Below are 19147 nucleotides of genomic sequence, written 5' to 3'. Positions count from 1 at the left end.
TAGATCTTGTAAGACAGTATAAGATTGGTACTTCATGGTGGTCTTGTGTTGCTCTAGTCTTTTATTAATATTAGAACAAAACCCATGCCTCATTTACAAATAGTGCTCAAGAAATCCATGCAGTTGTGAGGATGCTTTAAAACAATGAAATCTTGTAAAATTAATGGAACAGATTTCCATAAAATGATCTGAAGAAAGCACAACTTGTCTTAAATTGTTATATTAAATAGTCTGCCTGTTGGAATACCACACAAATACAAATTAACCTCTGGTTAACAGGTGTCTTAAAATCAGAAGTAAAAGTAAGTCTATAAGTTTAAAGATATTGTTTTAAATTACAAGAAAACATATTTGTATATTATTCATCACACGTTTTCTTTTAATGGACTCAAAATGATGATAAAAGCCTTTCACAATAGAACTACATGATAATTTAGTAAACATGCATTGTTTCATTTATCAGTTTTGCTTACCTAGTGTTTTCAAAAGCAGAGTTGTATGAAGCAGCATTACCAGAGGTGCCACATACTGCAATGCAATTACACAAAGGTAATAAAATACTCGGGCCACCTGAAACCAACAAATCCTTATGAATGACTTGGTGTGTACAAAAACCTTAATATAGCTGACATGTTATGATCATAGCAAACATTTAGATTTAATTGCCAGTAAAATAGAGCAGCTTAAAGGAATGTGATCCTTACGAGAAAAGCGAGATTCTAAAGATTTCCCACCAGATTTTAGTGTCTAAAATACTGTCTTAAAAATACTTTTTATGGAGAATTTCAGAAATAACTGAAGTTTCATAATACTTAAAGAGCTCATTACTATACTAGTTATTTCCTTATAAAAAGCAAGGTAAATAACATCTCACTTTTTCTTTTGAAAGCCTATCGTTCAAGACAACACATTTCAATATATTAGATGTTTACTAAAAATAGTCTCAAAGCTCATGTACTTTGAATAACATTTATCAAAAGCACCTCAGTGACTCAGAAGCCTAAGTCATTTTCAAAATTGAAAGAAAAATGGCTAGGTCTCATTGTCTTTCAATAGACTTTGGATCCTAAGGAGTTGTCTACACAGCAAAGTTATTTTGGAATAACGGCTGCTATTCAGAAATAACTTTGTGAGCATCCACATACCACAACTGCTATTTAAAATAATTTTGAAATAGCAAAGTGCTTATTTTGAATTTGGTAAACCTCACTATATGAGAAATAGCACCTATTCCAAAATAGACAGGGAATTTTGAAACAAGCTATAGTGTCCCCAAGGGCTCTAATCTGAAACAGGCTCTATTGCATCTAGACACGCTATTTCAATACACATTTTGTGTGTAGATTTGCTATTTCGAAATGAGCTACTCTGAAAAATCTTGTTTCCTGGTCACAGTAACAGAAGATGAAGGAGCGTAAGTGACACACAAATAGTAAGATAAAACAAAAAATGGTTGTGTCTTTAGAATGACTGAAAAGGAGCACTTGGAAGATTGAAGAAAAGGGCATTGTATGGGACAAAGGTTTTTCCTATATGAAAATTACAAAACTTATAATTGAGATATTTGGAAGGAGTTATCTGGAAAACAAAATGCTAAACATAGTACAGAAAAATTCTGATTAAAGAGAACACTGTGGTTCTTCATGGCAACAACTGGAATCAGGTCGAATTTGTCAAGGTCGATTTTCTAGTATGCAATTTTGTAAAGTCAAAGGTGCATATCGACACTGGTACATGAAGTCGATGGAGTCATAGAATCATAGAATACTAGGACGGGAGGGGACCTTGAGTGGTCATTGAATCCAGCCCCCTGCCCTCATGGCAAGACCAAGTACTGTCTAGACTATCCCTGATAGACATTTATCTAACCTGTTCTTAAATATCTCCAGAGATGGAGATTCCACAACCTCCCTAGGCAATTTGTTCCAGTGTTTAAGCCCACTGCTTCTTGTTCTATCCTCAGAGGCCAAGAACAACAAGTTTTCTCCCTCCTCCTTATAACAACCTTTTAGATACCTGAAAATTGCTATCATGTCCCCCTTTAATCTTCTTTTTTCCAAACTAAACAAGCCCAAGTCTTTCAGCCTTTCTTCATAGGTTATGTTCTCTAGACTTTGATCATTCTTGTTGCTCTTTTCTGGACCCTTTCCAACTTCTCTGCATCTTTCTTGAAAGGCGGTGCCCAGAACTGGACACAATACTCCAGCTGAGGCCTAACCAGCGCAGAGTAGAGTGGAAGAATGACTTCTCGTGTCTTGTTCACAACACACCTGCTCATGCATCCCAGAATCATCTTTGCTTTTTTTGAATCAGCACCACACTGTTGACTCATATTTAATTTGTGAGCCACCATAACCCCTAGAACTCTTTCTGCTATACTCCTTCCTTGACAGTCATTTCCCATTCTGTATGTGTGAAACTGATTGTTCCTTCCTAAGCAGAGCACTTTGCATTTGTCTTTATTAAACTCCATCCTGTTTACCTCAGACCATTTCTCCAATTTGTCCAGATCATTTTGAATTTTGACCCTGTCCTCCAAAGCAGTTGCAACTCCTCCTAGCTTGGCATCATCTGCAAACTTAAAAAGTGTACTATTATGCCAATATCTAAATCATTGATGAAGATATCGTACAGAACCCTTCCCAAAACAGACCCCTGCAGAACCCCATATCTGGAGAAGAGAGGCAGACCACTTTTAATTAGGAGTAGCCAGACACTAGGACAGCGTCCCCATCAGCTTTGCAGGCTTGACTTTGTCAGCAGTATACTGTGGTTACCTATCCCATAGTTCCAGCTTCCCCATTGTATTGTGGATTTCCGTCCCAGTTTGTAATGGGTCAAAAATATGCAGCCGGTGGTTGTGGGTGTGTGATGTCCGCATCTCATAGTCCACTTCTTTCCCCTCACTCCCTTTGGAAAGCAACAGCAGAAAGTGTTTTTCCATTTTTTTGCATATCCATTCAGATGCTGTTGCAAGGCTAGCATGGAATCTGTATAGCTTAAAACTGTTGCCGCAAGTATTATGAGCACCTCACACATTGTGCTGCAGTAGATGCAGAGCCTAAGCAGCTGTGAGTGATCAAGACTTGATGGAGGACACTGACATAAGAATGTAAGACACTGCAGAGGAAGAATGGAGAGCTGCTGGCTGCACTCAATGCTGTGTACTCAATGCATCGCTGGTTCTGGTGCCATGAAGCATGCTCAGACTGGTGGGACCACATTGTTCTGCAGGTATGGGATGATGAGCAGTGGCTACAAAACTTCTGCATGCATAAGGCCACTTTCATGGAACTTTGTGAATTGCTTTCCCCAGCCTTGAATCACTGCAATACCAAAATGAGACCTGCTCTGAGAATTCAGAAGCATATGGTACTTGCTCTGCAGAAGCCTATAATATCAGACATCTATCTGTGAGTCAGCCATCAATCTGAAATAGGCAAATCTGCAGTGGGTGCTGCTGTCATTCAGGTCACCAAAGCAACCAACACACTTCTGCTACAAAAGAGAGTGACTCTAGGAAATGTGCAGGACATAGTAGATAGTTTTGCTGGAATGGGATTCCCTAACTGCAGCGGGGCGATAGATGGAATGCATATCCATGTCTTGGAACTGGACCATCTTGCTATAGAATACATAAACTGCAAAGGGGTATTGCTGCAAGGTGTTGCAGGCAGTGGTGGATCACAAGGGTCATTTCACCAACATCAATGTGTGATGGTCAGAAAGGTACACAATGTACGCATCTTTAGGAATCCTGGCATGTTTTGAAAGCTGCAGAATGGGACTTTCTTCCCAGACCAGAAAATCACCACTTGAGATGCGGACATGCCCAAAGCGATTCTGGGTGACCCAGCTTAGCTCTTGCTCCCTTGGCTCATGAAGCCACACAAAGGCAGCTTGGACTGAAGTACGGAAGAGTTCAGCTACAGGCTGAGCAAGTGCAGAATGGTCGTAGAATGTGCATTTTGCATTTTAAAAGCCAGGTTCAGAAGCCTCTTGATTCCGTCAGACCTCAGCAAAGGCAACATACCGCTTTCGTGGTGGCATTGTGCTGTGTGCTTCATAATTTATGACAAAGAGGGAAAATTGCTTGGCAGGTTGGAGAAGAAAGGCAGACCACCTGACCAGGAATTATGAGTAGCCAGACACTAGGATAATTAGGAGAGCACAACAAGGGGCACTACTCATCAAGGCGGCTTTGAAAAAACATCTTTATGAATGACCACAGCAACATGACAGTCATGTCTGTTGCTCTTAAAGAGCACTATGTCACGGCCCTGCACCCCCCAACTGATTTATGCTTACCTGTGAACCCTGGTGCAACACACGCAATAAAGACACTTTTTTTTTTTTTATAAAAAGATTAATTCTTTTTATTCATGGAACACTAAATGACTTTATGGCAGGGGCTTCAGAGGTAGATAAGCAGGGCCATTTTGCCATCACAGGTAGGTGAATGTCAGCCTTCTGCTCTTCAAAGTATCCTGGGAGTGGAATGCCAGGCTGTCTTTGACTTCCCCCTGACATTCTGGGGTGCTGAGGGTCGGGAGGAGGCGGTTAAGGGACATGGTGAGGAGGGCACATGGCTCATCGTAGGCTGCAGTGAGGCTCTGTGCTTTTCTACCAAGGACCGCAGGAGTTCTGTTTGCTGCGTCATCAGCTGCAACATCTCCCCCTGCAGTTCACACATTGTGCTCTCTCCTGGCCTCTTGATTCACTCCTCTTTCTTTCTGATCAGCTCACCTCTCCTCCAGCATAGTTCTCCACCATGCACTTAACTGTGTCCTCTCTGTATGGGTGGCTTTCATAGGCTCTATGAACGTATCTTCCCACATTTGTTTTCTCCTGTGGATCTGTGCCAAACAAGAGACAGAGAGAGAGAGAGAGTGTGTACGCGTGTACGCACACGCACATTGTGGTCAAAGAGCCCACTGTTGAGCACACTGCAATAAAACAAAGTGAAGGTCAGACATTAAGGAGATACATTTTCTGTAGGTAAGTTTAACACAGAAAGGAATCTCATGAATGAACGTCTGTCAAAGACAATAGGTATGTATTCCCTGCAAGCGCAAATTTTGGCTTTTAAGCATCCTCTGTGCAGCAAGTACTACAGAGATATTAAGGGACCTGGCAGACACGGTTTGCTTCCAACCATGGTAAGCACAGAGTGGGGGCATGGTTTCAAGCCTGTGATTGCAAAAGCAGTTCTTACAGCTATGCACACTGTAAGCAGATGGGGGAGTCTTAGGGGCTGTGGCAATGGTGGTCACCATGTGTGCCTGGCTCTCACTCACTGCATGGTCTCCTCCCCATCCCATTGGCTGGGACAATGAAAATTTCCCTTCCTGAAGCAGTCTTGGAAGGGAGGAAGGTGGTCCAGGCATGGCAGATCAGCTTCTGCGGCTGTGCGCCTTGCTCTCTCGGTCACTGTGTGATCACCTCCCCCACCCCCTTGTCTGGTGAAAATTTCCCTTCCCCAAGCGGCCCAGGGAAGGGAGAGGGGTAGTTCAGGCATGGTGGAGCAGCTTGTGCTATCACATAGAAGTGTAATGCACTTTCCCATGCTACCTTGAGGTTGCAAAAGTGGTATCCTCTTTAGAATAACAAACATTAATAAGGAACAGATGCTGACAACGTGGGCGCATGGCCAGTTGTTATGCTGTACTGCTCTATGGTGTCATGACACCAGATTACTTACTGGTGGTTTGTTGTGGAGAGGTATCCTATTGAGGATGTTGGAATGAGGCCTGCCTCGCACAAAACCTTATGAGAAGAATTCAAGAGTAACTGCCTGAGAGCTTAAGAGATGTGCAAGGAGGATCAGACATATTAAGTTGTTCAAGGGGTCCTGGCCTGCATAGATCATACCCAACTGCCTTAGCTCACTTGTAGCATGAGTAAAAAGGAGAACTCACCAGAGGTGCCCTCTCCACCATCAGGGTCCAGCTGCAACACATCCTGGGAGGTGGAGATGACATTCAGTGTTACAAAAAGCTCTTGGTTATCACTGAGATCAGCTGCTCCATTCACCTGCTAACCATTGTCATCATCTTCCTCTTCCTCATCCACCATGTCCTCTCTGCTGTTGCCAGAGGATTCCTGTACAGTGATTTCTTCGAAGGTATCCACAGACTGTTTGGGAACAGTGGTTGGGTCACTCCCTAGAATCCCATGCAGCTGCTCACAGACATGGCACATTTGCAGTGATGACTCAGAATGTCTATTTGCTTCCTTTGTTTTACGGTCTTCCTTTGTTTTACGGTACACTTGCCTGAGCTCTTATTTTCACATGACACTGCTGGGCATCCCTGGTGTATCCTTTTTCCTTCATGCCCTGTGAGATCTTGGGTATATTTTCACATTATTTTTGCTCCTTCATAGTTTCACCAGAACAGATTCAATTCCCCTCCCCACTCCAAAAGCAATGAAGTCCTAGATCTCCTATACACTCCATGCTGGAGCTCATCTGTGACCCTGGGAACTCACGGTCTCCATGGTCAGATGTGCGCCCAAGGTTTGCTGCCTCCTGGCCAACCAGGAAATGAAACTGAAATTTTTCCAGGTTGCTTCCTGCATACTTGGAGAGCAGCAGAGCTGAAAGTAGTGGCTTGGGTGGTCGCACTGGGGCCCTGTGGGACACCTCCAGGAGGCCAAGAATGTTGAATTTCACAACACACTGTCTGCACTGCTATAAGGTCAACCATGCAGGTCAAATTTCGCATTGCTCCTCATGAAATGCAGGAGTACAAAAGTCAACCTGAAGTCCTTCATTAATAATTGTGTGTCTGACTTATTAAAAAAAAATTAGAAATCCCCATTTATGCCCACTGCTTAGTATTCTGATGGTGCAAATAATAGATTAGCTGCTATAGTAACATGTACTATTATTGAAAAAGGCCTATTTTTGTGATAATTCCTCAGGGACTGACCAACACGCCGTACCAAGGCACACTTAGTACTTCTCTGAAAAAAGAGCCTATACCTTCCAAATAGTTGCACAGCGGCCTTAGAAATGTCAAACCACCCATTCCCTATCATCTTGGTAACAAGATGGGCAAAGCAGTTCTGCATCCAGGCTAGTACATTTTTATGACATTTTTACAAAACTGCATTATTTTTCAGCTCTTCAAATTAAAAACAAAAAAAAACCACACCACCACCACCACCACCCCCCTTCCATTTTACACTAAAAAAATCACATATAGTTTCTTTCACAGTTTAAGGATTTCTGAATATTTAATATATTCTATAACCACACAACCTTACTTTTGCCTGTGGAAGTGGGAACATAACAGCAGCTGGCTTCTCTTAACAAAACCACCCATAGCCTCTGTGCCCACCACAAGCCCAAATCACTACTCATTCATACCCTCCACAGATGTTTGTACAAGTCAATGTTGCACCATTCATTTGAGAAATACAGTACCTGATTACCAGATATGCTGGACAAAAAGGTTAAGATAGAACAGTACTGTGATTGCCTGTAGAGACTCCTTAGGACATTGACCAAAGCAAGACGAATTTCACTTGTATGGCTGATGTGTAGGTAATAATTCAACTCTGCATTTCCTGTTCCTAGGTTTGAAGGGTTTTCCCCTTGCAATGGGACCCTCCTTGTGAACAAGTATACTTAGAAAACTACTCAGCTTGTGATTTTTGGACGTGAATTCTGAGCTTACTGAAGAGTATAAAGGATAAGGCAAGAAGTGGTGTTAAAATTTGTATGTGAATCACTTTATATTTATCATTTTTATCCCATTCTCTTACCATTTTCTGCAGATCAACTGTACTTATTCTACCAGCCTCCTTTTTCATCTGATCCACACATTTCTGTGCTAAATTAAGGTAAGCTTGCAGGTGTTTGCGCATCATGGCCAACCGTAAAGCGCACAACAGGATAATTATCCACAGTCGGAGTGTGTCAAATGTTGCTTCTGACATTCTGTGGATCAAAACAGTATTGTAATATTCTCCAAAAGTTACCCAAAACTTTAATTTATATATCTGTATATATTATATTATCTGTACAAAAGTCTTGGCATTGCTTGAAGGAAATATTTAACAATTAATTACATAGATCATGTGCAAACAATACACAATTTTTCCTTCTCCCTTAGTTGCTTTCACTGCTAACTCTGATTACACTGGGTGTGTCTACACTTCCATTCCTCTTTCGAAAGAGGTATGCAAATGAGGTAAATCAAAAATGCAAATGAGGTATGAATTTGCATTTTCAACACATCATTTGCATATTCTAATTTTGAAAGAAGAAAGCCAGTGTAGACACTGCTCTTTCGAAAGTAAACCCCATTTTCGGAAGTATCCTTCTTCCCAGTAAATAAAGGGAAGAAGGATTCTTTGGAAGACAGGGTTTACTTTCGAAAGAGCAACGTCTACACTAGCCTTCTTCGTTCAAAATTAGCTCTTTTGAAATAGAATATGCAAATGAGATGCTGAAAATGCACATTTGTATCTCATTTACATTTTTGATGCACCTCATTTGCATACCTCTTTCGAAAGAGGAATGCAAGTGTAGACGCACCCACTAGGTCTGTATCAATAGAAGTGTCTGCAACTGAAAAAAAACTACAAGTTCTGCAGTACTGAAGATTTTAAGCAATCTAGAATAATAAAGAATCATGCATTCAGATGCCTTAAGATTTGGAATCGCCACTACACAGCTACAAAATAGCAACAGAAATACAGCCTAATTACGTCTTTGTCCTCTATCCAGGTTAAGTGCCAAACCCACTGCAATAATTTTGAAATTTTAAAAAACCTTACTAAAGTAAAAAACGCAACCTGCAACTAAATTATTGAGTTCACTCTCAATGTAATTTTCTTTGACACAAAGTGATCACTATTACTAGACAGTTTTTGTTCCTAGAAATAAAAACAGTAAATAAAAAATTTAACACATTTGAAACAAAAAAACCCCAAAACACAAAAACAGAAAACCCTACTCTCATGGTAAAAACAAAGAAAGTGACAATGCAGACTCTCTCCACTATGCAAATCAGTAAATATAAAGGGTATGTTTACCATGGAGACTATACCAACAAAGTCCCATAGTGTACACCAGTGGTCTCAAACTCATGGCGCAAGGGCCACCTGCAATCCGAGCAGTTCCACAGTCCCAACCTGCACACATTTGTGGGCACATGAGTCCCTGCGGCTCTGGTGGAAGAGTGGTGTCCACACCCTTCCCCCAAGTCCAGCCCATACTCAGCCCTCTCCCATCTTTCTACATCTACTCCTCACTCTCCCCCACCCCTCCGCCATTACACTCCCTACCCTAGATTGTGAGATGGTGGTAAAGCAGAACAGGCTGCTGCGTAACTATGCTTCCTCATGGTTTCCACTGCTGCTGGTCCTAGCCTACCCAGAGCCCTGCAGGCTAACCTGAGCATGGGGTCAGTATGCATTCCTCCCTCCTCCCCTCAAAGCACAGGGCCCAAGGAAGTGAAGCTGCAGCAAACAATCCTATGGATGGGATGCTTCTGCACACACCTCCCCTGGGCCAAGGGATATACTGGGAGTGGTGCAGAGCCAGCACCTGGAAGCTGCTCTAACATAGCATACTATAGTGATGCCAGAGGCCCCCAGGGGGAGTCAAATTGCCCACGTGGGAGCAGGAGAGTGTGTGGGATGCATGGCAGGAGTGTGCAGGGCAGCAAAAATGTGAAAGGGGGGGCATGAAGACACCCCTCACCTCTCTGCCAGAAAATGCTGCCTGCTGTACCTAGGCATGAATTTGAGGCCTGGCAATGGCCCTAAGGTAAATTGAGTTTGAGACCTCTGCTGCAGGTGCAGCCTACACTGCAGAAACCTAAATGAAGTTAGCTCTGCCAACCGCAGTGCAAGCAACTCCCCAGCTTCAGAGACTGATTTGATTAGCAGTATAGTGATTCTATTAGACTGATTGGATTAGCCTCCGATGAATTATGCTAACACAGCGGCTGCATCCCCACTGTATTAAACACACACAGGTGTTAGCAGCACTTGACATTCCACCCATCCCCTGAATGGGCCAGCTTGCTCCAGCAAGACACATGGGCATGTAGAGTTGGTAGTAATGTTATCTTAGGAAATATTGCAGTGAAAAACAAGCCAGACCTAATAAATAGCAGTTTCCTCAGGCTGTGGTAGATTTTCTGCAAGACCTATGTCAGGTATTCCTTCCAGGGCCAGAACCAAGAATTTTAAGACCCCCTTTATGACAATTCAGTCCTTTTACATAGCATAACTAGAACAGAGTGGGAGTGAGGAGTCTGACTCCAAGACTTCAGAACAAATGTTAAAAAGGAACCTTACAAAGGCACGCTCTCTTTACCCAGAGGTGGGTTCATAATATAGTCCTTGGTGATTGGTTTCACCCACAATAGGACCGTAAGTAAAGGTGCCAGGAAGTTTATATGCAGTAATGTTCTGAAAGGAAAGAGAAAAGGAAAAAAATACATTTAATATACAAGTACTACGCTGACAATCTAGATTTTTCTACCCCCAAATTGTTAAAAGTAATGAGGTATGGTCAAATTTGGTTTGTTTGTTTGTTTAATTAAAGCAAATGAGCAAGACTGAATATCGGTTTTTAATTTTAAGCATCCTTTTTCCATTTTTTTTTTTTATTTAAAAATTTTCAGGGGCGGGACATTGTGAAAGGAATGAGAATTATTTAATACTAGCATACACTGGCTTTATTACTGTAAAATAGAAATTTCTCAACATCACATGGCAAAACACAAAGTAAATATCCCTAAAATAAAACTCAAGCCCAAGAAGCCATTTTCTGACTTTGTCTATTGTAAATGTTAATCATTATTGACAGAAATATCTTTGTCTTGTATGTATGCTGAAATAAATGTTTACTGACATATCAATAAAAATGAAATATTTTTAATACTAAAAATAATGTGGGAGTTTCTCAATAACTGTGAAGAAGTTGCAGAAAAAGTTTCCTTTCTTGACCACACTTATGGGATTTTAACAATAAAGGAATTAGCCAGTGTAATTTCATGATTAGATACCACAGTGAAAAGTCCATGACTTCAAACTTCTATTGGAGTCTATCCTACTGGAGGTAAACTTCTATTTCAGACTATCCTGATGAACTGCAAAGAATTACATGTTACACAGGAACATAATATATGCCAGCTCTTACACATATCTATGCTGGTATAATGTATGTTTAATCTAGGAATTTGGTATCTCAAACTGATAATTACGGATAATATTCACTTTCATTAGTGGAAAGTGAGATAAGTAAATGTACATCACTATTTTTGTACCATTGAATATATACACAAAGTTAGTTTGTTATCCACAGAAAACCAGGGAAACATTTATCATTTTTGGCAAGTCAAATTTCCTAAATTTGTATAGCTTTTCTTAATTAAGACCCCGACTTAACTCTAAGTAAAATTTGGTGCTTGCATCCAATTAGAAATGCTCACAAAGAAAAAGATAAGAAAGATAGTACAGTGCAAGCTTTACTATCCAGCATCCCTGCAGAACTGCGGATGGTGGATAATAAAATGTCGATTATTTGAGCTGGGGCTGGCTGCCAGCCCAACTCTGAACCCCATGCCATTTGGGACACCGACCCCATGGAAGTCAGCCCCAGCAGGCATGCTGGTTAACCAAGTATGACAGTTATATATTTTCAGATTATTTCATAAAGTTATCTCAGTATAAAGCGCTTGATTGCAGATTTACAGTGAATGAAAATGTTTGTTACTTTAGGACCCTATTAAATTTTAGTCAATTTCATGGTCATTGGATTTATTAAGTATAAGTTTCTTTATTTCAGCTATTTAAATTTGAAATTTCAGTACTGTAATTGTAGGGATTCTGACCCAAGAGGGAATTGTGTATGAGTGGGGATGCGGGGCGCAGGCAGGGGTGGAGGCAGAAGTGACACAGGGCTACCATAGGTGGATCTGTAGTACTGTAGGGTTACCATATTTGACTTGTCAAAAAAGAGGACACCCCTGAGAGACAGCGTATCTGTATCAGTACCTACCAACTGATGTTGTATTAATGCACTACATATACTGTAACACATTCAAATACCATGAGTTGTTACATACTGTTGTCAAGGGAGTCCTCTTTTTTATATGGTAACCCTACAGCACTGCTACCCTCTACTTCTGCACTGCTGCTGGCAGCAGTGCTGCCTTCAGAGCTGGGATGCTGGAGAGCAGCAGCTGCTGTCTGATCACACAGCTCTGAAAACAGTATAGAAATAAGAGTAGCAGTACCATGACCTCCCTAAAATAACCCTGCAGCCTCCCTTGCAATTTCCTTTTGTGTCAGGGCCCATAATTTAAGAATTGCTGGTCTCTTTTAAGATAGCCATATAGTGCAAAATAAATGCATGCAAAAGACCAGATTTCATGGGGAGAGTGTAAGTTTCACAGTCCGGCATTCTTCATGGCCATGAATTTGGTAGGGCCTTAGGTATACGATTAGGTGTTGATACCAGTGCACCACTGCAAAGTTAGCTGAGCCAGACTACCCATATTCCCACCTCTAAAGAGGTACATTATTATAGGGGAGACAATCAGGTAAAAACAAATTTATCCTAAAAACATCAGATGTCACTCAACTAAAACTGCTACTTAATCTGAGAACCTTTTCATTTTCAGAAGAATCTCATCATGCAGTCTGAGCAAACCACTGGTTCAGAAATAAAGAAGCAGTGCTAGCTATGCAGTGTTGCTAGGAAACACTACAGCATCAAGGAGCAGCTCAAAGCACTTCAGTAGCTTGTGAAAGGCTTTTACCTGCTCTTCTGCTTATTTAAATCCTACCATTAGGTTAGTGAACTAGAATGTGTAAAGGGGTGGCAAGAATCCATTTTTGTTCATTGGAGTAGTGCAAGAAAGGCTGAACGCACTCAAAACAATCCACTGAAAAGGGGTGGATGGGTAGGGTACAAAAAGTAGTAAGGGGAAGTACTCCTAACCACAGAAAATATACATACACTAATGCTGCTAGTGAAAGAAAATTAAAGGGACTAGAAAAAATAAATATTAAAAACAGCCACACTCAGATTTTATATTCTATATACTATGCCACCAAGAACAAGTATAATTAAATATTAGGATATTACAATCCAGGATTTTCAGTGGGGATTAGGTACTCAGAAAACCCTGAAGGGAGATTTAAATGTATTCAATAAAACATTTCTGAACCTGAGCTGCTAACTTGTTAAGAAGCTAGAACTGAAAATGTGTCTTTAAACTGATGTCAACTCCCTCTCCCCAACTTCTGGTTATATAAGAAGCACCATAGTCACTTAGCTCTTCCAACCTGATTGAAAATGATGATTACATTTAATTTTTATCATTTTTTAAAAAAGGTGCTTTATGCCTGTCACAACCTTAACTTGTTCTTCCAACATGTTTTCCTAATTTTAATGTATAACAAATAATAAAGTTGCCCAGTTTTAATCAGAAGTTTAACAGAGACTAAAAGAAAATTGGGGGTATTTTTTTCCTGCTTGGTTTTGTTCTGCTTTATTTTCCTCCTCAGAAACACTTCTCCCCACATTATGTTTTCTGTATTCTGCCCCTAATCTTACTAGCAATCAGGGAGTAGAGCACAGGTGAAACTGGCAGCTGTGCTTCTCTCCTTCAACACTTTTTCCTAATCTGAATAAAAACATGAGCAGAATGGAGAGGTAAGAGCCAATCAAAGTGAAGATCCTATATGAAGAAGGGGGAAGAAAAAAAGCCTCCATTACTGTCTTCTGGTCATCTAGTGAAGGACAGTACAGCTTGAACAGGTAGGTTTGGATGGTGCAAAGGAAGCTTACAGGCTGGCTGGAACATTTGAGAAAGCAGGTGGGAAATAGAGGAGAAAGTCCTAGTCAATTCACGACCTCCTCATCTGAAATAAACTATTATGTCTTGGTACATAAAAATATTCAAAAGACTCAACTGCATGCATCTATGTGTAGATATGTTCTCTTACTGTGTTATTTTTTCTGTTGTTAAATTCAGAGCATCCAGATGCATTTGAGCCAGTCGCAAGCCAGGGAATGTCAAAAAAGCACCAATAAGTGAACAAAGAACAGCCAGGAACAATTTGAAGGTTAGTTTAGACACTGGACCCCTAAAAAAGGAAATAAATATTTCTTGAACATTTCAAGGATTTTTTTCCTCAACATTTTATCCCATTTCCCCCCCCCGGCAATTAAAAATAAGCAATCATAAGGTATTCTTTCAAGCTTTTGAAGAAATCAATTTAACTCTGTCTTGCTAGAATGCCAACACTGGTTAAGTCTAGAACTACAAGGTATAATTCAGCAGCTTAGAATAAAAATGGAGTAAGCTCACACAGAATGTACAGTTAAAAAGAAAGAATTGAAAAAAGGTCTAAGCAGGAAAATAGAAATATCCTCCAAAAATATATTTTGCAAGTTTCACACTATGCAGAAAATAACCTGTAACAGAGATGTCATTAACACACATAAAACACTCCTTTATACTGAAGTCTAATGAAGGTCAACGGATAGAAACAGATATCAGACAGACAGACAGACAGACAGACAATGCAGACAGGAAGAGATACATCTGATCAAGAGAGAAAAGCAAATACATTAGCTATTATTTTGTTATACTAATGCATCTGCTTTCAACTTCTACTCACTAAGTAGTACTCAAATATCTTAAATTACTGTTACTCTAGTTACACATCACCATTAGATAAATAGATAATTCTAATTCACTTCTCCCAAGATGACTTTTTAAAATTACTAAACCATGCAATATTTTGACAAATAAACAATGCAGCGTTTCCCAAACTTAAAATATTCATGTATCCCTCTCAGGACTTCAGCCGTATTGGCATACCTCTTTTCCCAGTGCCATCCCAGTGCTTGTCTCCTGGATTTTAGTATTTTATTTTCTGCCGCGTACCCCCTGAAATCCTTTTGCATACCATACTTTTTGAACATTGATATAATGTATAAACAAAAAAACCTCATTTTCAGGATTATCTAAGAATCAAAAGACCTAAATGATGAAACACCAATAAAGATTACTATTAACAGGGGCAACAAAGAATGGAGTCTAGGGAGCCATACAACAGAATTTTAGTAGACGCATTCATAATCCATCTCTAATTCCCAAGAGATGTCATGACCATGCAATCAGTGCCTGTAAATTGCCAAGACACTGCAGTGAAGTTAGAATGGGAATGAGGACAGACAGGCACTAACTGGAAAATTAATTAAAAAGTTAGCACAGCACGATGAGAATAATTTATAGGGAGGATAGATTACAGGTCAGGAAATGCAAAATGTTCAGTAGAGGTTATATTTATAGGTTGATTTACTTAAGACCAAGAGTCTTCAGATATCCCTTCAAAAATATATTGATATGGTGGTTGAGAATTAATAGCCAAAAGAGATTCAAAGCCATTTTCCCACAGCCATTTCAATTCACTGCATGAAGTGTATGTATTATGGACATCCTACAAATATTTCAAAACATGGACTAATGAAACAGATATATTTAAAATATTACATGCAACAGAGACTATTTATAGTTATTGTGATTGTGTATATAAGCAACATCACTTAGGTTAAAGGATATGTCTTTCTCAGGCACACAAGACTTGGGTATCCTAAGGCAAAACAGATCACAATTGTACAAGAGGCTGTACACAATTATTATTCGAATATAGAATTAGGAGCCAAAAAAACCACAGTTACCTACCTTTTTTCACAACTACTATTCTACAAGCTGTTGCTCATGTCCATTCCATCCTAGGCACATGTGTACCCACATGCACAGTTGTTAAAGATTTTTGCCTTCATGGTATTGGTAGGGCCAGCAGTGGCACCCTCTGGAGCACCACATTCATGCAGCAGTATATCAGTCACTGTTGGCCCTATGCCCTCTTGGCTCCTCCTTGCTGCCAACTCAAACAAGTGGAGGAGAGCAGATAATGGAATGGACACGACCAGCACATCTCACAGAACAAAAAAAACAGTAACCGTTTTTTCTTCTTCAAGTCCTTGATCATGTTGATTCCATTCTAGGTGGCTCACAAGCAGTATTTATGAAGGTGGGCTTGGAGATCACTGTTTGGCAGCTTGCAGTAGTGTCCTACCAAAGCCAGCTCAGCCCAGGCGTCCTGAGTAAGCACATAGTAAGATGTGAAGCATATGGACTAATGAGCAGGTAACCGCCCTATGGATGTCCTTGATAGCCACTTGGGTGAAAAAAGGCTTCTGAAGTGGCCTGAGCCCTGGGAGAGCGGGCAGTGATGATCATCAAGGAGGTGGGGGCAGCAACTTCAGCTGATCACAACAGAAGCAAATGGAGACAGTCATGAAGAAAACCTTTGAGCAGAAACAGGGTGACTTTTTATTCTCTTGGCCAAAAAAATAAATAGTTGCAATCACTTACAAAGTGGGTTGATCCTGTCAATGCAGAATGACAGAGCTCTTCTGACATCCAGGAATGCAGCACATTCTCCTCCAACTTATGAGGCTTCAGAAAGAAGACCAAAAAGTAAATATCTTGGCTTGAATAAAACAGACTACCGTGGAAAGGAAAGTTGTATGCAGTCTGATCTGAACTTTCTTGAATACCGTGTAAGGGAATTCCAAGATGAGCACGTGAATCTTGGATAACCGGTGGGCTGACATCACTGCCACCAGGAACACAAACTTCCAAGAGTGGAGGAGCAGGAAGCCAGATGCTTGAAAAGGAACCTACAATCAGCAACAGTGCCAGATGTAATTCCCATAGAGGAACAGAGGCCCTGACTGTAGGCCCTCATGGAATTTGGCTGCTATATTCTGAGAGAAAACTGACATTCCTTCCAGTGTTGGATGGAAGGCTGAAATGGCCGCCATGTGGACTTTGATCAATGATAGCAACAAGCCTCGGAGCTTGAGATGCAGGAAATAGACTAGAATGAGCAGCAACGGGGCTTGCTCAGGACAGATCCCCTTATTCAGCACACTGCAGGCAAATCACCTCCTTTTGGCCAGGCAGGTTGCCCCCATAGGCAGCTTTCTACTTCCTAAAAGGACTTGCTGGACCTTGGTCAAGCACACTGCTACTCCTGGATGTTCAGCCTTGCAGCAGTTAAGCCATCAGATGTATCACCACCAGGTCTGGGTGCAGGAGACTGCCATGGTTACAGGACAAGTTCACCCTGAACAGCAGCAGGAACAGCAGCTGGTCACAACCAAGAGTGCTGGACCAGCACTGGCATGGCCACACCTGCACCACGGGCTGATGTCTGCCCGAAAAATGGTACAAGGGCCCCAATGAGCAGAGCCATGAGCAGGAACAACCTCATACAGGAAGGGACTGACCTCCAGGAGATCTGCAAGGTGATGGTGACAACCATGTTTACAACCTCTGGCAGGAGCAATGTCAAAGTACCAAGAACACAGGGATCAGTACTGCAACTTTGGAGTTCTAGGACTTGCAGCTGAGAACCATGGTGTTAGAGATCTGAGCCACCTGGACAGAGACTGAGGCTACAGTACCAGTCCTTGGCCATGGCAAAGGGGAACATCTGCAGTTTGAGGCCCAGGACCTGTTCTACTACATTAAGGGATAGGGTCCCGTAACTGGCTTGATCCTCTGTGCTGGTGTCCTGACGTGCAGCCAGACATCTGTGATGTCTGTTGATCTGACTGCTTTGGGTCTCACGTTATGTGCAGAAGGCCCTGCAATGGACCAGGACCCCCTCCTACCACCTCAAGTAGGAGGCAGGTTCCTGGGTGGGCTAGAGAAGACTTTATTGTGGGTACCAGGTCTACCTCAGGTCTTTTGCCTAAAGTTCACCTCTTGCCAGTGGACCAGTCAGCTTAGACCACTTCTTCAGCACCATGAAGGAGAATGGTGCTGGCAGTGCCCTGCATGCTGATGAAGAAGTACCAGGCATGAAGACTGAATGCAAGCATTCTGATATCAGGTGTAAAGCTGTTTCCATGAGAAGGGCCCTCAGTCAAATGTCCCTCTCTTTTTGAGTTTGGGAACAAACATTTTTGCAGATTCGGCATTTATCCTTTCTGTGGAACTCCCCAAGCACTTCAAAACAGCTCACACGAGGGTCACTTATGATCAGCCAGCAGCATTCAGAACATTGACTGAAGCCTGAAGTCCCAGCCAAGACCAAGTACTAAACTACTATTAAAACACTAACAGCTAACTAGCCAGTTAAACAAAGGAGAACAAACGAAACAGTGAAGAATCACTACTGCTCTTACTAAACTACAGGCACTTCAACCAGCCATCAAGGGCAGTAAGAAGGAACTGAGTGGGTGTAAAGCTGCTGTAACCAGTTATGCCATTGCATGACAACAGCCCACCCTATGGACACTGCTAAGGCAAAAATCTCCAACAACTTTGCACACAGGAGCAAACTCAGAAGTACCAAGTTCTAACTTCTGCCATAGGCTCATTCTGTAACCTTTCACAAAGCATTTCACTGCTCAGTCTCAGTCCCCTTCTCTACACAGTGGGGACAATACTTAACCCTTTGAAGTGTACAGGTATGCAACATTTGTAAAGCATTATGAAGATGAAGTGACTATGTAAGAAGTAGAAGGAAAAAAAATTGTGTTTAACAGACTAATCTAATACCAATTTTAAATTTAGAAAACATTAGAACAAGACATGTTAATTAATTTGAACACAGAACTATTATTCTTATTGATCCAGTTCTTTTGCATTAAAAACTGGATCGGTTAAAATACAGTACAAGTGAATTCATACACAAGTGAGTTACCAAGACATGAATGCTCATGGAAAAAAAATTATATTAACGTAAAGAATATTGGTGTACTTTTCAGAAACTTACTGGGATTCCAAACCTTGCTTTTCAAGAAACTGCACAGCACTTTCTGAAAAATTTGAAAACCCTGTAGAAAGAGAGAGAGGCAGACATCATATAGTTTTATCATGGTGCAAACATGGAATATCTCTTGGAAGAAGATGCTAGAAAACAGAATATCTTTTAAACAAGTTTTCATACGTCTGGTTTAGCTCTTTCATGTGCTAATTAGTATGCCACAATGCAATAAGACTTGGTTATTAGCAAGAGCAGTCTTTGAAAGCATCCCTTTGATATTTGTGCATTTCATGAACATGAATAAAATTTACATTAA

General features: G+C 41.0%; 1 protein-coding gene across 8 annotated transcripts in view; it reads right to left on the bottom strand.

Moving 5' to 3' along the window:
- The window catches only part of TMEM161B (transmembrane protein 161B), a 73551-nt gene that overhangs the window by 9708 nt on the left and 44696 nt on the right, over positions 1-19147 (bottom strand). For 4 of the 8 annotated variants that reach the window (XM_074995356.1, XM_074995358.1, XM_074995361.1 and 1 more), the window contains 5 exons: positions 18841-18901; positions 13981-14121; positions 10318-10431; positions 7771-7945; positions 474-570 (listed from right to left, as the gene is read on the bottom strand). In XM_074995356.1, the coding sequence (XP_074851457.1) occupies positions 474-570; positions 7771-7945; positions 10318-10431; positions 13981-14121; positions 18841-18901 (588 nt within the window). Of the gene's footprint in view, positions 1-473; positions 571-3865; positions 4857-5918; positions 6136-6170; positions 6347-7770; positions 7946-10317; positions 10432-13980; positions 14122-18840; positions 18902-19147 lie in introns of those variants that run through there. The other 4 variants (XM_074995359.1, XR_012645751.1, XM_074995357.1 and 1 more) reach the window with 4 other exon arrangements.

The sequence above is a fragment of the Carettochelys insculpta genome, chromosome 5 (genome assembly GCF_033958435.1).
Source record: "Carettochelys insculpta isolate YL-2023 chromosome 5, ASM3395843v1, whole genome shotgun sequence".
Taxonomy (NCBI): Eukaryota; Metazoa; Chordata; order Testudines; family Carettochelyidae; genus Carettochelys; species Carettochelys insculpta.
The sequence above is the reverse complement of the archived record's forward strand: the minus strand, read 5'-3'. Positions and strand labels throughout refer to the sequence as shown.